The sequence below is a fragment of the Mchenga conophoros genome, linkage group LG22 (assembly GCF_057382185.1).
Source record: "Mchenga conophoros isolate Kocher_MC1m ecotype Shallow Benthic linkage group LG22, M_conophoros_male_GT1.1, whole genome shotgun sequence".
NCBI lineage: Eukaryota > Metazoa > Chordata > Actinopteri > Cichliformes > Cichlidae > Mchenga > Mchenga conophoros.
The window spans coordinates 36,247,399-36,274,920 of record NC_140546.1 but is presented as its reverse complement, the minus strand read 5'-3'; the positions used below and the strand labels follow the sequence as shown (position 1 = coordinate 36,274,920).

The 27,522-nt window shown below is 40.0% G+C and overlaps 1 protein-coding gene and 1 long non-coding RNA gene across 2 annotated transcripts in view; one reads left to right on the top strand and one right to left on the bottom strand.

Annotated features, from left to right (window-relative positions):
* Positions 1-27,522, top strand: part of thsd7aa (thrombospondin, type I, domain containing 7Aa) — a 158,012-nt gene that overhangs the window by 42,073 nt on the left and 88,417 nt on the right. Inside the window, exons 3-4 of the mRNA XM_085263407.1 lie at positions 975-1,223; positions 14,397-14,578. Of these exons, the coding sequence (XP_085119533.1) occupies positions 975-1,223; positions 14,397-14,578 (431 nt within the window). The remainder of the gene's footprint in view (positions 1-974; positions 1,224-14,396; positions 14,579-27,522) is intronic.
* Positions 22,760-23,995, bottom strand: LOC146549840 (uncharacterized). Its single transcript, XR_014890559.1, has 2 exons — positions 23,594-23,995; positions 22,760-23,017 (listed from the first exon to the last, which is right to left on the bottom strand). It is a non-coding gene; the product is annotated as an uncharacterized LOC146549840 (long non-coding RNA).

Sequence of the window (27,522 nt, the reverse complement as noted above, 5' to 3'; positions counted from 1 at the left end):
TTTGAGCATCTAACCACAGACTAGAGGACTGGGGGATATATACAGTGTTAACTTTGGATCTGAAATCTAAAATTTAGTAAATTCAGTAACTTTACACTTTACACATAAGCCATATAAACCTTAATAAGAAACAGGCCATTTAACATCTAAAGCCTCATATGGTCATAACCAAAACATGATGCAGAGGCTTGCAGGTCAATTGAGGCAAAATGAGAGTAAAATAAAACAATTAACACAGAAAAGCAAAGAAAGTGTGCGTGTTAAAATCTAAAACATACAGAAAAGAAGAAAAATGGAAGTGTTAGAGAACCTGAAAAAAGAGAAGCATCACATCATTATCGCAAATAATTTTCTTTTGAAAAAAGTAAAGCAAACGCAGTGATAAAAACAACAAGAGCAAAGCCATGGCCTGTGGAAGCAGCCACAGAAAATATAAATAAATGACTTGGATTCTTGGAACTTCAATATGCCGATTATCACATTAGCTGCCTCAGACAGAGAAAAGCCTTGGAGTGAACGAACGGTAACAACAGAAATGGCCACTGAAATGCAGCTCGGAGTTCTGATTCTGATTCGCATTGACTTCCTCTTTTCTTCTTTTCTTTATCTGCCAGCTTTCTGTGAACCCGAGGATATTGTGTTTATACTATAAATATGATCAGTGATATTTCAGTGATGCAACTGTCATACTTAAATGTTGTGCTTTTGCTGCAGTCATTTTGCACACAGATAAAATATTGCATAATTATAAAGCATTCAAATATTTTTTCTTTACATCAAACCAAATTTTAGCACGTCATACAGCCTGTTCTTTTTAATAACTCTTATATTATGTCAGTTACAGTATTTCTGTTTTTCCTACAAAATATAAAAAATGTGGATCGATTGTGACTTTTGCACAGTTCTAAACATGTTTTATTACATTTAAGTGGTTACATCGAGTACATTGCTGTCTTTGTTTTCATGTTCTACAGCCTATGCTCTCAGGAGACTTTGCCAGTGACCTTCCAGGCTTGTGTGATAACCAAAGACTGTGATGTGACTGAATGGTCCAAATGGTCTGCTTGCACCAAGGAGTGCTATGACCCCACCAGTCCCAAGGCGGTGTGGACTCGCACTAGAAAAGTGACCCAGTTCCCTGTGGGTGGAGGAATAGATTGTCCAGAGTTGGAGGAGAAGGAGCCCTGCACCCCCCAGAGTGACGTGGTACCACCCTGCATTACGTAAGTACATGTGCTTAACTTAATGTACGATTTTCTTAAAGCAGCAGAAAATGACTCGTTATTATGAACTTCTAGACCATACCTCCCTGTGGTAGACAGAGAACAAGGCCAGGTTGTACCTCACGTCTTTCCCACCTCTTTTTCTGGGGTGGTACAGGGCGGAGTAATCTTCGTCCATCTCAGGCTTCAAAACACAAAACTCTATTTTTTTTTCTGTGTTATTGCTGAAAGAAAACACTTTCTGCATACTGACTCAGAAAAACAAAATCTGTCTTTACATGAGAAAGATCTAACACAATTAACTTGTGTCGTGTTCAGAATTTTTGGAAGGAACCTCAGGAGAAAGGTCTGTCTTTTAAAAAAGGATTTACCTTTCTTTTGGCAGTTGAAATTACAAGTTTACACAGCGCTGTGGACCTCCAGCATGTCTCACAACAAGGATGAACTTAAAGTGGGCTGTACAACATTATATAGTGAGACAAAAACATAGATTATAGCAGCTATCTTCCTCCTGCATGGACGTGGCAGTCTTGGTGTCTGCTGCGAAGCATCCTCGTATTTCCATGACCTCGTCTGGTATCTGCTCCATCGCCTGTAAGAGACAGAAAAGCCTTGATAATCTGATGTTATTATCCATTGTTCTTCTAGTGATTCAAAATTGGTTTAAAATATCATGTTCGGGACTCTCGGACCCAGAGACGTATTCTAATCATAATCTATGTGTGTAAGCGTGTTTGCAGTCATTTCCTACAATATATCAGTCCGGACATCACGCCGAACGAAGCTTTTGACCTTCAAAAGACTGAGTGCCAACTCTCATGAGCACATTTGCAATGTGTGTATGAAAATAATTATAACCGCTTATTTCAGTAAGAGAAATCAAACATCTTCAATCCCAACACTTGGTAGAGACATTGCCAGAGTCTGAAACACCAAACTCAGTTTTCATATGGACTGACTCAGAAACTGAGATCTCAGTGACAACTTTCATTATATCTGCCTGCTCAAAATCTTAAAAACCAGACAGAGAAACGGGTATTACTGCTAGAAAAAGACAGAAAATTCACAATTAACCAGCGCAGAAACAAAAAGCGTAAACATGAAACTCGCTGGCTCAAAAACAGAAAACTCATGTTTATTTTTAGTGCCTGCGTCAGGACAAAACACAGGAATTAATTAGTTTTACTCACTGTGGTGGTGATGCCTCAAAACTGATAGCTGATGCAGGCAGAACAGCGGACCCTGGCTGGGGCCCACCGTCAGCAGATGCAGGTGGTGAAGTGGGCTCTAGGAGCATTGAGCGACTACAATGGGAACCTTGCTTCCTCCTGGAAGAAGGTGCTTGTGGGAAAAAGGTTAGGAACTAGGTCCAAGAGGTCAGACGATAGCTCATCTGAGATGATGATGGTCACTGGCAGTTGGTCTCAGTTCCGCCACCGAGAGCCAAGCTTCCTCAAACAGGAAGCAGGTTGTTGTGGCAGCAAAGAATTGGCATGTGGTGGTCGTCTGGTGAGTGGGTGGCTGGGGACAAGATTTGCCAGACCACCCTCATGACCAGATCCTCAGGCAGAGGAGGGGCAGCTGTTGAGCGAGACAGCTGGAGTGATGTGATCTGAGTGCAGGGCTACAACTGCAGCAATGAGGATGTGGAACTAGAGGTGAGACACTGGGGGTGTTGTTGTTATTGTTGTCGTGGGAGGATGGATTGTCGACAACAACAAATCCTTGAGCCAGCCAGGTACAATGTCTATTACAACGGTCCCCAACCCCCGGGCCTCGGACCGGTACCGGTCCGTGAGTCGTTTGGTACCGGGCCACGAGAGTTGAGGCTCAGGTGTGAAATGTCTGGTTTTCAGGGTTTTTATCGGTTTTCAGCGTTATTTCGTTATCGTTTTTATCGTTAACTCGGTTTTCCTGGGTCTTTTCACGTGTGTTATGAATAAATTTTCTTTTTTTCGGTACCGGTACTAGTTTTATTTTGTTGTATTCATCCGTGACACCTTAAAGGCCGGTCCATGAAAATATTGTCGGGCATAAACCGGTCCGTGGCGCAAAAAAAGGTTGGGGACCGCTGCTCTATTAGACTGAAGTTCTCTGTGGGTGTTTTCCAAATCCTCTTAACAACCACTGCCTCAAAGTATTTTGGGCTGAAGTCCACAAATATGCTCCTCAATTTCCAAATCTGCACGCTCCATGACTGGTCGCATCATTCATTCATAGATAATGGTGAATGAGGACTGTGAAACAGTTTGCCCCCCCCCCCCCCCCCCCCCCACATACACACACGCACACACACAACAGCAGCCCCTCTCGCAATGTGTTGCTCGCGCTCTCAACATTTCTGCCTGTGCGCGCTCAACTCTTTCTCTACACCGTTATATTTGTGCCACAAAACCAGCCAATCACAGACTTGGATGTGAAAAAATCTGATTGGCTGTTCTGGTCTCCAATCAGCTCGAAATGACGAAATGCAATATCCCAGAATGCATTTTGTCCAAAGCTCAAACGAGGCAGTGGCGGAGGAACACAGAGTGATGGAGTTTGAAATATTACTCTGTCTGGGTCACAAAATAAACTTTTAAGATATTTTCATGCAAGAATGTTTCTGTGTAAACTTCTAATATCTGCTCGATTCATCAAGACATCACATATTTGCATAAGTGCTCTAGTGTTTTCGGAGATGCCTGTTACCCACCAGCTGACCGGGTGGTCACTCGGGTTAAACATAATATAAAAGGCTGAACTGACAAAAAATCACTGACTTCACCAGCAGGTATTATAGGAAAAACCATAAAGCCTTTGAACTAAAACAAACGCTGTTGTGACAGTGATGTACACTGTGTTGTTGGTATATATGTATGATTTGTATCACCTTCATGTTTCCCTCTCACCACATATCCAAACCGATATCATGAGCAGCAGCTTTTACAGCTGTGGCTCCAGCAAACATCAGCTGATCCTAGAAAGTAATATTAAATAAATTCTAGCAACAGCTTATCAAGCTTAAACGTGCTGCTGTTGTTTAGCGTGACATCCGCTGGTTTCCTGTTTCTGGCGCAAAGTGGGAGCTAAACAAACGAGAGAGACGATCAGCTGATCATTGATCAGTTTCATGATTGAAGTAGCAACAGGAGAGGGAGGGGGAGAGAATGAGAGAAGAAGAGGCAGCTGTGCAGCAAAGACAGAATAACTTCAGCTTTGTGTCTTTTTTTCATTCTCCGGGACGAATCGCGTTCCTTTCCCCCTCAATACAGATGTGTTGTAATTGGTCCAGCCCAGAGCTGATCATGACCAATTGGCTAATCCACCACCTTTCATTGTTTATACCGTTACAAAAACAAACAAACAAACAGAAAAATGAAAAATCACATCAGCCCACCGGGAAAATGTGCGGGATGCTCAATGGCCAGTCCAGCTGTGCGGTCAGCTGGTGGGTAACAGGCATCTCCGAAAACGTCAGAGCACTTGTGCAAATATGTGATGTCCTGATGAATCGAGCAGATATTTGAAGTTTACACAGAAACATTCTCACATGAAAAAATCTTAAAAGTTTATTTTGTGACCCAGACAGAGTAATATTTCAAACTCCGCCACTCTGTGTTCCTCTGCCACTGCCTCGTTTGAGTTTTGGACAAAATGCATTGTGGGATATTGCATTTCGTCACTTCGAGCTGATTGGAGACCAGAACAGCCAATCAGATTTTTACACATCCAAGTCTGTGATTGGCTGGTTTTGTGGCACAAATATAACAGTGTAGAGAAAGAGTTGAGCGCGCACAGGCAGAAATGTTGAGAGCGCAAGCAACACATTGCGAGCGAGCGCAAATGCAAAAACTGAGTGAGAGGGGCTGCTGTTGTGTGTGTGTGTGTGTGTGTGTGTGTGTGTGTGTGTGTGTGTGTGTGTGTGTGTGTGTGTGTGTATAATAGCAAACACTGAAATACAGTTTTTGCACGCAGGAATTAATTTTGTTCACTTAAATTTAGCTTTTCTTCACTCAAAATAAATTTCTCCTCAAAATGCAACACTTGCACCTGCAAAAATTTTTTTGCGTGCGCTCAGAATAGTGGCATAAAAATAACGCCATAGCTGGCCCCGCCTACTTTCTGTTTCCATCATGGCCATGTTGTGTGTTTAGCTGTGTATTGTGTGACCAAGTTTCTGCATCTAGAAGAGCTAGTTAGTTTTTTTCTGTATATACTGTAAATATTATAAAAACATTATGAATAATATTTTTATAATAGTTACAGTATATATTATAAAGTATACAGTAATATTTATAAAGCAAATAGACCTGGTAGCTGTAGGGGTGGGAAACCTTTTTCTTCAAAACCATTTCTCCCGTGTAGGGAGGGAGGTTACACGCCTGTATTTAATTTTCGGATTTTCAGTCTAGTAGGTTAGTTGTGTTTTCATTCTTGATTGTTCTGTTTGTTTTCTTGGCTGTGCCCACACTGATGATTTCTGCATCAAATGAAAAATAAACTATTCTGTTTTTGAGACTGCAAATCTCACTGTAGCACTAATCCTTCCATTTTCAAGCTGTGCTTGTTCCTCGCTACAGTGGTCCCTCGCTATAATGCGGTTCACCTTTCGCGGCCTCGCTGTTTTTTTGTGCCATTTTGCATGCTTTTTTTTTTTTCAGCGCATCGTGGTCTGCGTCCTGATCAGCTGTAGACCATTGTCAATCAATCTCCTCCGTGCCGTGCCTCCTGTACAGTACAGCATGTGTTCAACTTGTAAAATTCACATAAATCTTCGATCCTAGCAGTCTGACTCTGAAGTGCTGCACTGTATGTTTGTAAGTTTTCTCCCCAACAAACACAACAATATCGATGAAATTTTTGCAGCGTCAAAGGCGCCTGCAGTAGCACCCAAAAGGCAGAGGAAGATGCTAACCATCGCACAAAAAGTTAGACTTCTGGACATGCTAAAGGAAGGTAGAAGTTAGCGTATTTTTTGGATTATAAGGCGCATTAAGTGAAACAAAACAGTCAGATAAATCAAACTTTATTCAACTGATTCTTCTTGCTTCCTCCACTTCCGTATCATTGATTCATTAATGTTGAATTCTCTGGCAGCTGCTCTGTTCTCATGTTCTGGACCTGAAAACAGGGTTTGATCTTTGGTTTTGTTCTATAATTCTGGACTTTTTTTTCTAACAAGGTTTGAACTTTGAGAGTTTAAACAAAACAGAAAAGTGTGAAAATGTTCATGCCTGTCTGAGAAAAGTGTATAAAGTGTGTAGTGAGGGGTTTCACAGCCTTAAAACATCTATAATAATTGTAAAAAATAAAGCTGGCTACGTCGCAGATTTCACTTATCGCAGGTTATTGTTAGAACATAACTCCCGCAATAAACGAGGGACCGCTGTATAGGATTGTCAGGGTGGCACAGGTTTTCAGGGGACTCCCTATCTGACTTGGTCCTGTTTAGATCACTCAGCTTTAGACACTGTCGATAGGAGTAGGATTAGTAACCCCACCACCAATTTGACTTTCTTGTACCACTCTACTGAAATGAACATAAATGATTAACTACTCTCAAAACAGTATTTCAGGGGGAATAACTCTGGGAGTTAGCCCTGTAAGACCCAACCCATCAAAAAATAGCTGGAAAATTCAGATTTTTTTGGAACTGAGATGTTTATTAACGCTTATGACAAAATCCACAAAATGTTTTTGCTATATCATGTTCGTCATGATATATTTGTTATATATTTTTTGTATTGCACTTGATACATTGGCCATTTTTGGCAACTTTTTGTTAACAACAATGTTAATTTTAGACAAAAAAAGAATTTTGTCCATAACATTTTGAAATTATGGCAAGTATTCATCATGTTGATGAGATAGATGTCTCAGTATCAAATATGGTACAAAGGGTATTATAGGGTTAATATTAATTAACAGAGCACGCAAAAGTTACTATTCTTCTGCATGGCCTGGTGTGATCAAACAATCTTGAGCTACTTTAAAAATATCTAAATAGCTAAAATTTTCCATAAAGACATAATAAGGTGAGGCATCTGGAATCTCATAAAGTTTGTTGCTGGTTAGTTGATTTGTCCTGTTAATATGACTGGTGCACATATGTCTGTCCAGTTAGGTGGTAATACTGAATTTATGTATTTATCTTTATCACAAAACCAAAAAACGACATCTAACAGCCATGTGCCATTGCCTACATCATAAACTTGCAAGCATTGTGCATGAGGTTTATTGTAGCACATTATAAATCTAAAGAGTCTTCCTCTTCTGCTCCATACAGGCTGACACAGTATTCTTGCGTCAGTGTGTTGACCCAGAAAAATACCACTGTTTAGTGGTGTTACATGTCTTAAAGATTCCACTCATGTTTGGGTTTTGGATGATATCAGCATCATCTTACTCTTATCACGGGTGTCATTTTTTTGTGATATTCTCAAGTTACTCCCCCTGGACCATGCAAAAAGGGAAAATTGTGTTTTTATCATGTAGACCACAGGTGGTATGGATTTTTTTATGTCATAGGACAAGTCTGTCCTTTAGAGAAGTAGGGGTTGCTAAGGTAACTGTGAAGTGATCTGATACATGTGGAAGATAGATTGTTGCATGGAGAAATGACGATAGTAGCACAACATGTCTGTGACTTCTCAGTAAGACCAACATCAGGTGGTTGAATGGTTCTGAGTGCACCTCACTGTATCCAGGGATGGTTTTTTTGCTCGTTAGCCTTTTCCTGAGCAACTATAAGCGAATTCAGACTGACCAAGGGTGAGCAGCTGCATCTGTTAACACAGGTGCCATCATGGCACTGCTGCCTGTTTTGCTACTTCATCTGCTTCACTGTTGCCTTTAGCTACCATGGTGTCAGTTTTCTGATATGCCGGGCATTTAATTGCTAGTACAACAGAGGGGAGTTGTAGAGCTTCTATTAATTGTGAGACAGCTTCCCCATGTGCTATTGGTGTTCCATCTGCGCGATGGAAGCCTCTCTGCTTTCAGTTGTTAGCGCTGACATGGCACATGGCACAAGCAAATTGGAGTAAACATTTAATCTTTTACCTGTAGCTATTTTACAGGCAGCTGTCAGGTTGTGGAGAGCACAGCTGATCAACCATTCGTGCTTGTATGGTTGTGAAAGTCTCAACAGCAGAGTTTAGTTGAACAGCGGCATAACCAGCATAGTCAACCTTTTCATCCTGAAAACAGGAGTTGTCCACAAATACAGTAAGATCAGCAACTATTGTTTTTATTGTGCAAATCCTCATGTGCTTAAGCTTCTCAGTATGCTCTAACAATCATGTGAGTTGCTATCAGTTGGCAACATCATCCTGGTTGCAGGGTGCGCAGTGTTGCACCAGTGGTTCAGTTCTGGAACTTTGAGAATTGCTTTCATAGCCCGTACACCTTGGTTGGGTAGAAACAAATCTGGAGTAGTAAACTGGTGTGATGTATGAAGTATCACTGGGTAGCCAATTGTCAATAAAGATGCCTTTTTAAAAGCTGCAGCTGCAGCTGCCTGGTCCTGATAACTGGGTGGCAGGCCAGCTTCTATGTTGTCAAGTTTAGTGCAGTAATAAGCTCGAGGCTTCATACATGGGGGTGTCTCGCATGAGTACAGCATTTCAATTTCATTCAGTTTCATTTATATATTGGTTTAAAGTAATCAGTAGCCATTGCCCAGTGATGGGGTAGACTATATATCTTTCTTCAGTGCCTCAAAGACTCCTTCTGCACCTTCTGTCCATTGCAGCTTGGCTTTATTGTTGCTTCGACTTATTGTCCATATTATAGCTGATCTCGACTTATTGTCCATATTATAGCTGATCTCGACTTATTATCCATATTATAGCTGATCCACAGGCGGCTATATTCTGCCATTCACAGGAAAGAAAACACCTGGCCCATGGTTAACTGTTTGGGCGCTTTGGTCACAGCTTCTGTTTGGGAAGGAGCAATTAGCCTCCTTTCCAATCCAAAGTGCTGTACAGAAAATAAGTTAAAACAGTAGAATAAAAGAAAACACCAAAAATAAATAAACAAACACATAATACATAAAAATTAAAACAGCCCTATATTAAAAAAGAAAACAAGATAAAACAGCAAAGAATAAACTAAAAACAACTAAAATAAAACTAAAAACCCACATCTCACGTGGTGTCAAAGGCCAGGGTAAAGAAACAGGCAGGGAAGTGGCCTGTCTAATCTCTAAAGGGAGATTGGGAGCTGCTACAGCAAAAGCACGATCTCCTCTAAATTTACGCCCAGTCCTGGGTACATTCAGGAGCAGCTGATCAGCTGACCTGAGAGAGCGGGTGGGTGTATAAGGCTGTAGCAGCTCAGAGAGATAAGATGGGCCTAGGCCACGGGGAGCTTTAAAAGCAAATAAAAGAATTTTAAATTGAATCCTAAAAGAAATGGGCAGCCAGTGAAGTGAAGCTAAAATAGGGGAAATGTGTCCTAATGGCTTTTTTTGCCAGCTGCCTGAGCTGAAATAAGCTAGCTTTTTTATCACTGCCTTAATCTGATTTTCAAACTTCAGATCACAGTCCACTTTGACCCCCAGGGTTGTGACAGCTAGTTTAACATACTGTGCCAAGGTATCTAAATACACATCGGGGGTCTCGGTGGGGCTACCAAAAACCATCGCCTCTGTTTTTCTATCATTGAATTTTAAAAAGTTAAGAGACATCCAAGCCTCAATGTCATCGAGACACTAAAGTAATGGCTGTGTAGAGTATGTGCCTTTTTTCTTTAAAGGGACATAGATCTGACAGTCATCAGCATCCTTTCCCCACAAAGTTGTCTACCAAGACACTTCTGTGTGTTTTTGTTGGCTGAATTGCAATTCAAACCTAGGTCAGGTGGTATAGGTGTACTACTGTCCAAAGAGAATTTGTGAATCAAGGTGCATGTTAGGGTGCCTGGGTCGTCGACCCAGTGTTTTGTGTTTTTGGGCTTTTGTTACGTTTTGTCATCCAGCAATCAATGCTGAGTTTTGGAGTGCACTTTTGCCTGCCGTGAGTCTGCACTTTGGGTCCTTTTCCTGCCTGCACACAGCCTTCACACGGCAGTGCAAGGGTAAATGAAAAAAGCTGAACACAAATCAATCACAGTATACAGCTGAGCATCAGAAACAACAGTGTGAAGCAGTGATTCATGATGCATTGATTGCTCTGAGGCAACGGACCAAACAATAGTCTTGGAGTCAGGATGTTGAATTGCTAAAAATTGTTGTATTGCAGAAACTTATGATTTATTAACACTTCAATAGAGGGCGGATACCTATTGCTTGCTGTAGAGTAATTTCCATGGTTGTCTTACTCACCAGGCTCTTGGCTGCCATCACAAACATTTATCAATATTCTAATGGTACCAATCACTGCTGCTGAAACATGAATTTGTTTATTTTCAGGTAGAATCCACTCAAGTACTTTCAGAGCAGATTCCCACATGGGACCTAGTTTATGTGACTCATTCAAGCACGGTATCACCAATGCATGATGGGTCTTCATCTAGTATTGATAATAGTAAGTTCAATTCATGTCATACCAGAGTCGATCTATTGTTTAACGGGATAGTCTCTCCTTCAATGACCATGCTAATTGTAACCCCAACATACATTATTTGCACTAAAATAGAATAGCCCTTTATTGTCATTGTATGTGTACAACAAAATTATGGGTGCTCCACGCCAAATGTTCAGGAATAAAATATAAATAGTAAGACACCAGGAATAAATAACAATGAGTTCTTCACTCTGTTGAAGTGTGGGATGAGAATGATTATACAGTTGGTGTTGTCCAGACTGCCTTAGTCCTGGTTGTTGGTCATGTTAACTCATACCTCATCTGCCTCAAGGACCTGTTGGATTAATGATGTGCTGAAGGTTGCAGCATTGCTACAGCTAGAGCTGGTGCTTGTGGTTTGCTTCTGGATCAGTGGTCACCAACAGCACCTTTCATCTTGTCTTTCTTTTTTTTGGTTAGTTTTCCCAGCTTTAGTTGTCTCAGTTTATTTGTCAAACATTTGTTCATTTTATTTGCTTGGTGTTTTTCCTAATCGTTAACATGATGGACAATATGATCTACAACCAACAGCCATGCCAGCTTATTCAGGCCTACCACATTTCCACTCACTTTTGCACTTCATGTAGCATGGCCTCCACTGTCATTACCTTAAACAGGGTTTCTGTTCCAAATACTGCCTGTTTCACCTTTGAATCTGCTTTGAAAGTTGTGAAGAAATTTGGAAAGATATTAATCATCTGTAATTTTTTCTCCCTTCACTCTGGAGGGGTCTACTCTTTCTGGATAAAATGTTCTCAGTACCTCCTACATGTCTGTGTGATGTCCTCCAAACCCTTCACTGTCTTTCCTTTGGCATAACTGTGGGAGCTTAGCCTTGGTAAACACATCTCCAGTAACGCGTTTACCTACCACATGCATTAACAGAACTTTGATGTCTCCAGCATTACTCCAGCACTGCTCTCCTCTAAAGCACTGATAAATTAATTTGCACCCTCAGTGAGGTCTGCCAGCTTATCTGCCAACCCTAGATTGCAGTAGGATCTTCTTTTGGGCCAGAAGAGTGATCAAAAGGACTTCCTTCTGGCACCAATGATTATTATTTTGATTCATTAATGGATCTTTAAAAGGATTCACTCTGTGATGAGAAAAGTCATTGGGAAAGTGAAGGATGTGTTTATGTAGTTGCTTTTCTTTTCGGAGAGAGTTTTCTTTCATGTTCCACTCAATGAGCCTTTGGACCCCCAGATCTGGTGAGGGATGCCACAGGGGCTGAATTTTGCTCCAGCTCTCTCATTTTGTATCCCCTCGACCACACTTTTTACATGTGCCAGAAATTTCTTCCAACATCTCTGGTTTATTAATTTCTCTAGCAAATAGGGTGTGTATGGTACACGTGCAGATCTATTCTATCTGGTTGTTTCTCAGCTTCCATTGTTTCTCTGATTTCATTTTCCAGTTGGTCAGCTCTGCCTGCTATTTGGTCAGCATTAATTTTTTCGCTCCTTGTGTACTCCATCCAGTCCTTCAATGCCGACAGCTCTTCAGCCACTCTGCTGTCACAAGATGCTTCTGTGCTCTTAACCAGGCTTTCCTCTCCTGTGACCAAGGAGCCAAACTTCCTGGAACATTTAGAATTATGGGGTCATTCACCTCTCTGACTATCAGAGGCTGTGTTAGTGTAGGAAAAGCTGTTCACATGCTGCTATTTACATCTTCATTCCAAAAACCTCTGGAATTCCCAAAAATGGATTTAACTCTAGGGCTGCTGTGAGTGTGGCTGATTACACAATCTGCTCGATTACTGCAGCTTGGCTTTGGTAAACACGTCTGCAGTGATGTGTTTACCAAAGCATCATCTTGATACTTCAATACTAAACCCAAAAATGTTCTCATTCCTTGAGTTTCTGTTTGTTTTGAGTTTATATTCAGGCAATGATTTCATCTTTACTGCTACTTCCCTTTTTTCTTTATAGATATCCCATTATTGTTTAATATGAGTTTACATAGTACAGTATTTAGCCTGTCTATTTTTTATTGCATTTATACCATATCCTGTTTAATTTGCCTTATTTATTTATTTATTTATTTATTTATTCATAACTTTATTATCAGTTTTGTCCTGATTACATTGTATCACCAATATATTATTCACCACTGCCCGTAGATTATAGATTGTTAATTTCAGCAATCACAGTCAGTGCTCCTATATAAACATTACTATCCCTAACAATGTCCACATTCAAGCATGCTCGGTCACATCTAATTTCTTGTTTTGCTTATACATGCGTGGTCTTAAGGTTTTTGCTTCTAGTTATACTTATTATTAACTCATGAATCACTTATAGTCGATTAGTCCACTGGAGGGCACCCTCATTGGTGCTTAGCAAGATTTTCTCTTTTACATTTTCTGTTTCTAGTCACACTTACTGGATCATTAATTGCTTAAGGCCTACATCTGCACTGCCATATGGGGTGGAGCATCATTTGATCCAAATGATCTCAGAATCAGCTCACTGTCACAAGCGATGGCGGGGACTCAAGCGCAGAGCAGAGTTCAGTTTTATTTACACAATCATCAGGTGCAGAATATATACAGTGGGGGAAATTCGGAGTTACTAGGGTCCAGGGGGAAAATCCGAGAAGGGGAAGCTCTCTCACACATGCTCTCTTCTTCACACATGTCCACACAGCGGGTAGGTTACGGGTCCAGGAAAACTACTCACAAGAGAGATCGGTTACGCAGAATCACAGATTTACACACGGAAACTTCACTGAGGCTAGAGGCTCACTAATGTGTCTCACACAATCATCCAGCGTTGAGACTGCGTCTCGGCCTTAAATGGCAGACACATAATGGCAGCCTGACGGGCAACAGGTGTGAGGGCCAAGGGCGGGAGCCCGCAGTGAGCTCTGCCCAGGCGGAGAGGCAAGAGAAAGGGAGAGTAAACAAAAACACATGTAGCCTTGCGGGGCCGGCTGCACAGGCACGGGGACCATGACACTCACTCCACTTTAGTTACAGTCATTCTCTTCCTTTCTGTCATTTTCAAAAATGTTTTCCTTTTTCTAATTACTTTTAAATCTCTCTGCTAGCACCTTTTTCTTTTCTTCTTTCCTTATTTAAAGGATTACCTTCACATAATACTCTAATCAACTCACACACCTATATAAATAATATACAGCAATTTTACTCTTATTGTACACTTCATTGAAAACTGTTGTGGTCTCTATGAGCCCCTTCATGATGCATGTTTACACATTTTTTTATAAACCATATATTTACTCGAAGTCATGTGCTAGTTTGATTTGATTCTATTCTGACCGTTGTTTCATGGTCAGAAACACTAAATTAATATGTCAGCAGTCGCTGCAGGAAGACAAGCAGCAACTTGTCAATGGCACAGAAGACCTGCTCAGCTCCTTAAAGCTGAAAGTATGTGTGATAGTCAGAAAATGAAGCCTATTATCAAGTAGGCTGTGCGACTCGCTGATTAATGGTCTCAATAGCTGTACTTCACCTTCACAGTTTGATAGTTTTTGCTTGTATCTGCATCTTTCTTAGAAAATAATGAGCAAAAATGTTGTTCCATGTTATCAGTTTATTTATTGATTCACAAAGGAGCTATACCTATATATTCTTCTTGTTGTCACACATCCGCAGGTACAGCTGGAAGACCACAGAATGGACAGAGTGCAAGGTGGACATGCTACTGAGCCAGCAGGACCGCCGACGTGGAAACCATACAGGAATGTGTGGAGGTGGTACTCAGACTCGGGAGGTGTACTGTGTGCAAGCCAGCACTGACACACCATCAAACCTTAGTCCTCTCAGGAGCAAAGAAGGTAATTTTTCTGTTTTATTAAACAAAAACACTCCTGAGAAGGTAAATGTTGTCATTGCATTGGTCTTTTTCAAAATTAACCTCCATCCGGTTTCATTGTCTGATTAAGGCTTGTTTCATTATATCTTAAAACCACTATCATCCTTACAAGAACTGATTTCAAAGGTAAGACAAGCAAACAGCAAAGGAACAGAATGAATGGAAAATATCTGTCTGAATGACAACACTGTGTATTACTTGAAGTGTTGCTTAGATTGAGAAAGCATTTTGTGTTGTAATTCTCATACTAATTTTTTATATATGCATGCTATTTCAACAGAGGTGGCATGCATAGTACAGACATTGTATAGTGCAGATACTTGTGTTAAGAAATACTCCAGTAAATCTTGAAGTACTGAGTCAACTTCTTTACTCAAGTAAAAGTGAATACCATAGACATAAAGCAAGAAAGTAAAAAGTAGCTCAGTGAAGACAATTCTATCATCTATTTTCGTGCACAGGTAACTGGACCTTCTGCAAATATAATATTAGTGCATGACTAAATACTAGTTTTATTCAAACCTAAATTCTAATGGATGTACTTGAATCTGTTACCTAGGACAAAAGCAGTAAAAGAGAATTTTAAAAAAAAAATACTATTTTCTGTTGCCTACATGGTAGAGTGGGACACACACCTGAACAGAACAATGAGGGGTTAAAGTGAGAGTCTGCAAGTGAGGGAACACAAAGATCTGCTGTAGTGGCTCAGCATGGGGAAAATATCAACAACTCACAATGATTTCTAACATGAACTCTGACAGATTTTCTTAGTGGACAAGCTGTGATCAACTGACCCGCTGCTCTTTGTGGATTTACACATCTGAACTCAACAAGATGGAATTAGATGCTTCTAAGCTTCTAATCTTGGCTGAGTTTCATTTCATACACTAATAGTATACTGTATATGTTCTTTATAATAAACAGTATAAAGGTAGGATAATGATTGAATTCACTGAATGAATCTAAGCATCATCATCTTAAATGTAAATTAATCTGTGCTACACTTGATGTAACCCAACAGTAGCCATAAGTACCACAGCCACAGTGTATCAGTGCACAACACAGTGCTTTACAGTAAAAAATCACCACATGTAAGCTAACCTGTTTATCCTGCAAAAAACTACCCAGAATGTAATACAACATTTGAATAACACAAAATTAGTATACTTACTTTTTGCAGGATGCTTCACATGACATTACATATAATTTTTAAATCTGCAGTGTTAGTAAGCAGCCCTTAAATTTAAATGTAACCTCTCTTCTTCCTGTCCTGTTTTGCCTTTTCTTAGATCTTTCACTATTTCTGAGTGAAGTTAGCTCTCCTTTGTTTTTCTCCCTGGAACTAAGTCAGGAACTTTAGCTAGTTTGTTTGTTTGCTGATGTTTGTTGAGCTAATTAGACATGTTGTAGAAAGGTTATTTAATGTAAAAACAATATTCCCTTTATGCTTATCCCTCTTAACCCTCTGGTTTGTTCAAAATCACTTTCAGCTTGTTCGTGGCCAAAAGTGGCCAACAGATTAGGTCTGTAATTTTTTATTATTTTTATGTTTTGTTTTGTTTTTGCCATTTTTTCTGCATAAAGCTTTTAAGTAACTTCAGTTCTTTTCATAAATATAAGATAATTATTACTTTTTAAATTTATAACCCTTTAAACACCAGTTTGTTTGTCCACTGCACTAGCCGGAAGACAACCTCAAATCTCGCAATTGTATATAATTGCATTGCTACTGAAATTTCTTGTATTATTTTTTTTGACTTGGTTTTTAAGATTAGCATCAGTGCTGTTCATCAAGACCAAAATTTCAATCAAATCCATAATTTTAACCCTTTAAATACCAGTTAAATCACATAATTTTAATGATTTACATAGGGATAAAAGCATAAAATCCCCATTTTTTTCTAAATAATACATGCAAACTGATTTCTTTTCTAACCATGGTGGAGGTTAGATGCATAGCAATAATTAAAAGTATCAATGAGTTTTATGCATCTTTGGGTTTTTTTGCAGTGACAGAAAAACAAGAAAAATCCCTCTCAGCTTGTTCGTGGCCACCCCCTGTTTATGTTTACCAAATACTATAAAATTAATATATATTAAAACATTTTTCTACTTTCGTTGACTTGGTTTTTTAAATTAGCACCACTCCTAGTCATGAAAACCAAACTATAATTCATATTCATATATTATACCCTTTGAATACCAGTCAGATTATGTATTATTACTACGCTTTTGCACCTTTTGCACCTTCTTCTCATTTTGATGGTGGGGTGTGGGTCACACTCTGGTTCAGACTACTGTATCTTGAGATCATTGGCAGAAGTGGCTGGGAATTAGGGACAAGGGTGTCTTGCAGTTGTTGAGGTCACAAGCATGTGTCCCAGCTCTCCCAGGATCACTCTTCATTTGTAGGTTGTAGAGCACTCCCCCACTTCAGTGAAGTTGTTTCCGGTGGGACAAAGACATCGTATCCCAAGACATCCAGGAGATTGGAGGAAAGCGCCATCAGCCATCAGTTAGTTTTCCTTCTACAACTCGAGGTGCCAGCATCCTCTCTAAGTTTAAGATAATAGTTTAAGATAAGTTATCCAAGCTGTATTTGTGCCTATTGTAGTCCAGGATTGCTTCTTGCTTCCAGGCTTCCTCTATTACCCATCACTAACTGCTGGTTCCCTGTGTGTTGTGGTCAAAAGAAGCGCATTCCTCTGTTGCTTTGGCATGTGGGATATCGCCGTGGTAGTTTTGGTGAAGCGAAAGACAGACAACAAAATCTTTCACTGTTGCAACTGGAGGAGCTGGGGAGGAAGCTCTGGTTTGTTTCCCCTGTGCCAGTTTTCATCTGAGGCAAGGCTGGACTGGGACAAAAAATCGGCCCGGGCATTTTGACTAGAGACCGGCCCACCAGGATAAAGATTGAAAATGTGACGTCATTCAGGGGTAAAACCGCAAAGGATTCTGGGAACTTGTGGCAAGAGGTACTAGCGCACGCAGGCTTTCAATTGAACTCAGTTACACAGCGATAAAAAGAAACACAAAAAATGTCAAGAAGCTGTTGTATTATTAACTGCAATAGCCGGTCGCATGACAGCCACGGGAAGCCGACGGGTAAAGAGATCGCTTTTTTTATCGGATTACGTCGTTGAAGAGAAATTTTGTAAGCCATGTTTCCGAAGTAAGAGCCGACGGATGGTCTGGATATACCAAATATAATGTCTCAGAACACTCCAGCTCACATGTTAGTCTGCTCCAAGCATTCCCACAAAGGTCAGAGTTTTGCAGTAGTTAATGCATCATTTTTCTTAACATAATTGGTGATATAGGTTACAAGCAAGTCTGGCGCTGAACAGAAATTGTCGCGCTATGCTCCTTTGTTTATTGTGCATAAATAGTGAATTGTCCTGACACAATATTGCGTTTCGCTTCTGTTATTACCATGGTACACTGACAAAAACGATTTGTGAGACTGGTAAACTTACCTTTGTTCGTACCATGGTCTTTCGTTCCACACGGTGCATTTCAAGGTCCTGTACCCATCCGTCGGTAAACTGTACCTGGGCTTGTTGCAGTGACCTGAAGTTACTAAACTTCATGAGTGTATGCACTCACTCCAAGAACCGTATAATTATAAATCTGAGCGTGGTGAAAGTTGGGCAGCACGCTAATGTATTTTGTCCCTCTGTGTGCTCGTAAGGGTCTGACCCTCCTTTGATTTTTTCCTCGTATCTTTTCTTTGTCTTTTCGTCGAGTCTGTCTTTGTACGGACCGGCATTGTTCTCCTTTTGTTTTGTACATTCCTTTTTTGTGCAGCAAAGAAAAAACAAGAAGGTATTGGAACCGGAGAATGAACGTTTTGCGGTGCTGCAAATGCTTGCATTTGATGCGGTACTTGGATTGTTTTGCCACGAGTTCCCAGCATGCAATGCGCGAAAATCACGTGATTGCTAAACAAGGGGGAGGGTGCATCCGGCCTCCTCGGCTGTAATTGGTCCAGCCCAGAGTCGATCATGACCAATTGGCCAATCCAACACCTTTCATTATATATACACTTCCTAAAAAACAAAAAAAATCCATCGGCCCATAAAACAAAAAATCGCCAGCGGCCCACCGGACAAATGCCCGATGGCCAGTCCAGCTATGATCTGAGGAGTTCCTCTGCCAATGTGACTGAAGTAAAGACGTTGTCCTCGGAGCTCCTCCGTCAGTTGGAGTCTGAACCCCATCCCTTTTTTACTTCCTGGGAACTTCCAGTGTTGTCATCCAACATGCTATACATTGCTTTATTCTGGTGTAGGCTTACATCTCCACTTCATCTACAATCCTCACACCTTCGCCTCCTGTGCAGGTTCGTAAGGGTGCACAGCAGCTAAAAGATCTCCTTTGTTTTAAAAAAGTCAAAAGTAGATCTCTGGCTGCTAATGCAGGAAACTGCATACAGGGTGAGCCCTGGTTTGATACCAGTGGGTACTGGATTGTAGAGCAGTCTCTCTTCAGTGGTGGGACCCACATGGTTTTCCTTTCATGAGGGATCCACTCAGTCACCGGCTCCTCGGTCTCAGAAAATGCTCCTATGTTCTTTTCCATCAGTTGCTCAGCCTCCACCTCCATGCCCCCCAACCCCAATCCTCCCCCAAAGAAGAGGATTCAGGCACTGGCTAGTACTCATCATCAGTGGTAATGTGGTCAGCAGGCACGTGCAGAGGGGGGGGCTAGAGGGGCTTGAGCACCCGCCCCTTTCCTGATGTGTGCCCAAAGTGCCCTTTTGTTGAGGCAACTTTTTAAAAAAAAAAGAAAAATTTTTAATGTGTGTGTGTGGGTGCGGAGTCCTGTCTGTGCCCCTCAACAATAATATTTAACTATTAATCATAGTTTTGCTAAATAAAAGGATCTGGCTTGCATCAGTCAAATGATCACATTTAACCAATGATCGCCCTTATGGCAAGCCGTTAGAGCCATAAATCGCCACTTTCCTAACCCGTTTGGTTAAGAAATGGCGTAAAAAACGCCGTTCAAAGATGCATAAAAACGGCGTTTTGTGCCGAGTAACGTAAAAAACGGCGTTTCCGTCTGTCTTTGAACGCCGCTTTTTACGTCACTCGGATGGTGCGTTCAGGGCGCCATCCGAGTGGCGGAAAAAGCGGCGTTTGTCGGAACAGAACGCCGCTTTTTTCGGCGTTTTGAATAATTAAACGGCGTTTTTTACGCCATTTCTTAACCAAACGGGTTAGGAAAGTGGCGATTTATGGCTCTAACGGCTTGCCATACACTGAAGTGTGTAGCACACAGGAGTATTAGCTTATTACGTACACATTGGTAAGCTGTCTTGTTGCAACTGACGAACTGAAACAAACGAGCGTGCTGTGTGTGCAACAGCACGACAAACATTACCTGTCCTTTTATTAACTGCACAAGTAGTGCTGGTCATAGCTGCTGGCTACCTGTGTAAGGCTGTCATGGGTCTGTAGCTCTGTCACCGTTTTAGTGAACATATTTAGTTTTAAAGTAAGTTTCCGGGCTTTTCCTGCCTTTCTGGAAGGATTATATTTCACTAAAAAACGATCTAATATGCATGTTCACAATTATGCATTATTATAATTATAATATATTAAAAACGCACGCTGTATTTTAAAGAACATACATTAAGAAGCAGATTATATTAGATTTATATTTTTAATAAGACAAAATTTGGATTTTACAGCAGTAAAATGATTGTATCTCTACAGTTTAAAAATGTAATAAGCTTTGCCCTGCACAGAGTGGATAGTGAAACAAATGGAATCATCATAAATACATTATTTCATATTTATTACTTCCCCCTCCTCATTGCTTTATTATTGTAGCTCTAGTAATAAATAATAATGTAAGGATTCTGGATCAGCACCATGATGCCCATAGTATATACAGTATTCTGAAGAAGGTCTAAAATGTCACTGTGTGTGCGTGCATGTGTGTGTTTTATTTCGATGGATTTTTTTTTAAAAGTATTACTCATGATATAACATTGTCCAGACGTGCCTGGTAAGGACATGAGGAGGAAACAGCAGGAGCTGTGTGAGGCTACTAAAGGCAGGGCTATAACATTTTTCTGTCATCATTTTATTTTAGATTAAGTGCTGGAGTTGTTAGGTGTGGATAATTAGATTATAGTTTATTGCAATAGCAAGTTGTGCCTTGTTCTCAGACAGCAAGTGGAGAGTGATATATGAAATGATGGGATGGAAGGAAGAAGAGAAGCAAAGAGTGATTCACAGGCAGAGCCTAAATTATTTCTCACAGTTTTTTGTTGCCTTATGGTTCCAAGCGCTGTCACCAATCTTTGCATTTTGTTATTATCTCATGACACTTGTTTAATCAGCTACCATCTCTCTGGACTTTTTAATGTCTACAGTCTCAGATCAACACAGCCCTGCCCTCCAGCACTATCAGCAGCAACCCCTCAACAGCTAAAACATTGGTTACGTTTGCTTTGCCTTGTTGCCCATATTAGATTCTTGATGAATGTGTGTTGTTGTTATTCAGCCTGGTTCAATGTGCCCCTTTTTAACTTTGAGCACCCGCCCCTTTAAACCTCTCTGCACGGCCCTGGTGGTCAGCTTCTTTGGAAATTGTCCTCTCATCTTCTGGAGAAGAAGTTTCTTCATCTTGGGCAGATGTGTTTTCTTCAAGGTCAGAGGACTGCTTGAAGAATAAATGATCTGGAAACTGTTAGGCTTACTTACAGCAGTAGCACTGTCTGCACCTGCATAAACTCCAGGACACGTTTATAAACAGTTTTTGTTGTTGTTTGTGCTGCAGCTGCAGCTTTGAACTCTGCAAAATGTCCTGTGATCGGGTTTTGTTTTGTTTTGTTGAGTTAATATTTTGAGTATGGTATCTTTTTATGAAAAATACAAGAGTAAAAGTGCTTTTAACATGTGCTTCAAAGCTGAGTTTGACTGGGAACATCAAAGCTCAGCAGCCTGCATCCACAGAAATTCACTGCAGCCTATCTGTGTGTGTGTGAATGTGAGAGTGACTGACTAGTGGCATTGTAAAGCGCTTTGGGTGCCTTGAAAAGCGCTATATAAATCCAATCCATTATTATGTAATGTTTGATGTGTCATAATTTATTCCAGTCTATCTTGAAAATACATGTTTCAGAATCAGAATCAGAATACTTTATTAATCCCGAAGGAAATTAAGGATGTCATGCACAAACACAAACTATTAGATCCTTAAGATCAAACCTATGTCAAAATTGTTTCATTATTTTGGTCCATTGGAGTGTGGTAAGCCATCAAAGGCCGCTACTAGAAACGAGAATTATTACATGAAATCGCTTGCTTGGCCAAAAATGGGTAAATTATGTAATTTGGTAAAAAACATTAAAAAATACAATTTTCATGTGTTGAGTTTAGAATGAAAGCAATTTACCCTAAATTGTATGATTTAGTACTGTCAATAACAAGGAATCAAAAAAGGTGGTTATAATGGGTTTCAATTGGCCAAAAATGGCCACGATAGAGCCAAGAGGAACAATTTGGTGTATAGTGAATATTATTGACATTATTAAGGAGCTGATGTTGAAAATTAAAAAATCTGAAAAAAATACACACCTTTGGGAAGTTTCATTCCATTTGCATTAACAGAATGAAAATGGTCGAAAAAAGAAAAGTGAAGTGGCCACAAATGGCCAGGATAGAGCTGGTTAAGCTAGATGCTCACTACAACATACAGACACCTGCACCCATTCCCGGCCCACTTAAACTACTGAGTATAACGCTATAAATTATACCTTTGAACCTAAAGTAATGAGCCTGATTTGAAAATGTCAGGAGTACACAGCAAATCCAGCATGTCCAAATTAACACTGTCGGATTTGATTTCAACACTATTAAAGTGTCTATATGGGTCCACACCAGAGAGTGTTAATTTAACTGTTTTTGGAGAGTTGGTACGTTAACTCTGATTTAGTGTTAAACACCAAATCTGTCTGGAGTTGATAATTTAACACTTGGTGTTAAGAGTTTATATATTAACTCTCAAAGAGTATTTTAGTTTAACTACGTAAGAGTTATCTTCTAATTCATTCTAAAAAGCGGGAATTTTACTGTTCTGAACTTCTAGAAATTTCTTTTGGAAATAAACATTTACTAAAAAGACACAATGGTTTTTGAAAAACATTTATTCTGAACTGTGCACCACAATTTCAAAACATTTTCTGAAAGATGTAACAGTATACATGTTCTCACTTTCATTAGAATTTTGTTTATCAAAAGGTCTGACATAGGTGAGCTGGTAAATGCAAATAACAGCATTCTCATCACTTATTTCTTCAATACAATATGCATGTCCTTCATTCATCCCTTTGTGGAACTTCAACGCACTTCTGCTCTCCCCCATATTCCATCTTCACAAGCATATCCTGTGCGGAGATCGAATAAAAATTAGTTGACACTAATTAATGGCACAAATAATCCAGTAAACAATTGCAGCACAGTAAAAAAAAGGAATCCTCTTTGAGCCATTACTTGTGTAAAGTATTTTCCCAAAAGACAAAGACACAGACAACAGGTAATACTGAACTAAATGTAAAACCTCAACCTTTTTCATTTTTACCTAAACTGTGTGCACAAAACTCTGGAGGGATCTATGCTAACGTAGAACCCAGTCAGGACGTCAGCTACTGCTGTTTGCTCGCTTTTTTATGGGCGATCGTTTTCAGGCTCCAAGTAGCACCATTATACCAACATTTCACATTCTAGACATTGTTTTAGGTGTATTTGACCAAAAGTTTGACTGAAAATTCACATGCAAGCTTTTTTTCAAGGCTGTGGTATTTGCCCGCAAACAATACCTTTCAGCTAGCTAAAACAGAATATTATGCTATCAGCGAGCAACATGGCTAATGCCTTTCACACAGCTTTGTCTCAACTCCAAAGAGCCACAGAAGTAAAAGCTCATAATAATAATTGAAACAATCTTTGAAAACATGACTTACCAAGCATGGCAAACAACTCAAATATGTAGAGCAAAATGTTCTGAAACGGCTTCACTTCAGCTTCGATTGGAGCCGTGCTGGGGGCGGAGTCTGTGAATTTACTCTGTTGGTGTCATAGCCCCTGTAGGAGTTCAGAGTTAAGAGGTCAAGAGTTAATGTTTCCATTGTAACACCTCCAGATTTGACAGAGAAACACTCATTTTTAACACTCGATTTTAACTACTATCATTTTACACCTCAGAGTTACATTAAAAGAATGTGACTCTGCTTAGAGTAAAATTAACTCTACTTTTGCAAGGAGACTATTAACACCAAAACATTTAACACTTTTGAATTTGCTGTATAGAAATACAGATATTTGTGTTGAAATGTGGGGGGTAAAAGTAAAAAGTAAAAAACAAGAAAAATAACTACTGAGATAAAGTACAGATAGCTGAATATTCTACTTACCTACAGTAACAAAGTATTTATACTTTGTCACTTTCCACCTCTGCAACGTATGTTGTTTTGAAACCAAGTTGTTGTTGGTCAAAGGCACGTGCCAGGTTTTCTGTACTCTGGTTTTAAGTAGTGGTCGGCGGATCGATCCAAATATTGATTGTATCGATACCAAGTCGTCATCACTATCGGATCGAGATAGCCTGATGAGATCGATTCTCTACTTTAAGTTCCGCTCTTGTTTGCAGTGCTGCAGATGAAAGACGAAACAGCCAGACTCACCGCTCCTGTGTCAGCGCAGAGCAGGCACACTTTGCCCCCCCCCCCCCCCCCTCTTGTGTTCAGATGTTGCGCTGTCACGTGACGTGACGCTTTGGGGGCTTCTCAACAGGACTTGTTTGTTTTAATTTGTTTACCGGTTTACGTGCACTTTTTAATTTAAGATTTTTCTAAAAAATTGATAATACAGCATTTTCTATTTAATTATAAACTTTGTCCTAATTATGTCCTGGGATTTAACTATTTAATAATAAAAAAGGAAACATCACAAAAGACACTTAAGGTCATGAAAATTAATTGAGATTTAGCAATTCAATGACGCATCCACCTTATTTATAGAAAAGTATTGGTATCGGCGATGCAGTATCGCACACCACTAGTTTTAAGCATTTAATGGTGGCATTGTGGTTAGTGCTGTCACTTCTTATTAAGAGGGTTCCTGGTTCAAGCCCTGCTGTGTTCAGAGCACTCTGGCTTATTCCTCACAGTCCAAAAATATCAATGTTGGTTGTAAATAAGCCACGTATGTCAGGTGCTGTTTAAATGTTATAGTCTAAAGTGCTTTAAGAGGTCAGGAAGACTATAAAAGGGATTTCTAAATGTGTTTACAGTAAAACAAATTATCCATTAAAAGTCTAGTATTTGTTAATAATTCCTCAGCTTGTTTTCACGCAAATTCAAATTTCCAAAATTTCCAAATTCAGTCTGTAACAGCTACACAATGATAAGTAAGTAAAAGTAATTTTTTATTGATATAGCATCTTCCAAGATAAATATAAAAAGTGCTTCATAACAAAAACGCTAAAATGATTTTTAGCTGAGTGAGAGAGTTGCAGAGTTTCTGTCTAATATAGTTTTCAGCTTTGCATGCTGCACAGTGAGCAGGCTTTGAGCAGCCCTCAGGGACCTGCTTGCGACGTATGGATTAAAAGTACGTCTGTAAAAGTTCTTGATGCTTGGCTATGTTGAGCTCTAAAAGTCAAAAAAAGATTCTAAAGTGGACTTTGACGTTGACGGAAAGCTGGTGTAATTGAATTAGCAAGAGTGTAATGTGAAGACTTAGTGAGGGAGGTTTTTCTAATACAAATAAATAATGCATGTAGACATGATGAAGTAAATTCATCAATAACAATTTACAGTTCAGAATGTGACACAGTATTTGTGATAAATGCCAGATATTTAACACAAGTTTCTAAAGTGAAAGCTGCGCTAAAAGTTGCTAAGCTTTGTGTAGTGAATATGGCAAGACCGAGAGTTTGCATTACCTTAACTTTAGGTTCAAACAAGGACTTGTGTTTTCTCTCCATTAAACTGGAAAAATGGTTAGCCATCCAATGTTTAATAGAGTCCAATCACCTTTGCGAAATCTGTAGTTTAGATACATCTTGGGGCTTAGAAGAGATATACAAGTGGATATAATTTGCATGGCAGTTATTGCCTTCATATTCCACATCTTCCCGAGCTCCTCTCTCAGTCCTTGGTATTTCTCAAGCTTCTTGTGTTCCCTCTTCCTGATGTTGCTATCACTTGGTATAGCTACAGCTATCGTTATAGGCCTCTTCCTCTGCTTGTCCAGTTTCTTTGCATGTGTGTCCTGCCTGCTAGCATCTTGTACCCTGCTGGTATGTGCTGGAATCTTTCAGGGCATCTTCACACATCCTGCACCTCGAGTCTTGCCTGGTGTGGTAGATGGCAGCCTCTATCGATGTCGCATGCTCCTGTGCTGCCATATGCAGTGCACTGTGTTCAGCTTTGTCAAGCTATTGGTAGGAATTTTGATATGAGTCACTTCTGCTGTCTGCCAGTGGTATATGCCATACAGGGGCCTGTTCTTCCATGACCTCCTTGTCCCACTTCTTCCTTGGGTTTCTGCTGTCTGAGGTATTCACTAAGCACATGATCAGTTGTGGCCATTTTCCTGATGTACTCATAGATGTTTGCTTTTTAATCCTGGACAGTGGTTCTGTCAATCACTAGTCCACAGTCTCCTTCCAACTTGGGGTTGTGGCGTTTCTAGCAGCCTCTTTCGTTGTACATGTACAATAAGTAAAGACAGTAAAGAGCTGTTCTGTTCATGGTTCCCATTTGCCTGTGCGATTCCAAGGTACTTGTATCTGTTCTCAGTGTTTGCCTCAGTTGCCTTCTCCCCTCAGTTCTGATTACCTTCCCTCTCTTTGTTACCATCCCTACTACAATGCTCCTGTCGGAATGAAATTCTGATGTCATTGCTGTAGATCCTAGTAGTGTGGATCAGTAAATCGATGTCTTGGTCACTACAGAGCACTGTTTTTAAAGAAAAAGGGCAGTACGGTGGTGCGGTGGTTAGCACTGTTGCCTCACAGCAAGAAGTTCCTGGGTTTGACTCCACCATTTGGCCGGGGCTTTTCTGTGTGCATGTTCATGTTCGTCTGGGTTTGGTCCGGTTACTCTGGCTTCCCACAGTAGAAAGGCTTGCAATTAGTTAAATAACATGCCTTAATGATTCTAAATTGCCCGTGAATGTGAGTGCGAATGGGTGTCTGTCTCTATGTGTCTGCGACAGAATGGTGATCTGTCCAGGGTCTGTCGCCCTATGACAGCTGGGATAGGCTCCAGCCCTGTTATGGATGTTATAGAACCAATCCTCTTCTTTGTATGCTCCTAACATTTAGGAACATGTTAAAATTAGGAATTTTTGCTTGTCTCATTTTAGTCCTTGTCATTCAAATCAATTACATTGAAACTATTGTCACTTCTTAAGGATTCGATGTGAAATAAGAGCTTTCCTTCCACAGACAACCCCCATCTCTGCCTTTTTGTAAAACTTTCTAACTGAATGCATTTGATGTGTTTTGTTCTTTGATTAAAATAATTATAGAACTTTCATCTGATTTTTAAATTACTGTTATAATCCCAGTCCTAAAAAGTAGAGAGTCCAGAGTACATTAATAAACCTGATGTTAAGACATCCAAAACTTTGTGACATCATGTTGAATTTATAATAAAGTGTAATTTAAAAATATGCAGAAGTCATTTTCACATGATGGCATGATCTAACAACTCAAAATAGGGCTGTTTAGTTTATCTGGTCTACAAAATTCAGCCCAAATAGTTGATAGGAGTTTCACACTTGATCCTATACAGTTTCATTTGCATGGTTGCAAGGTTGAAACTGGGTTTGGAAAACAACCCCCTGCAGGTACGAGCATTGGACTGAAAGTGTCTTTAAAACC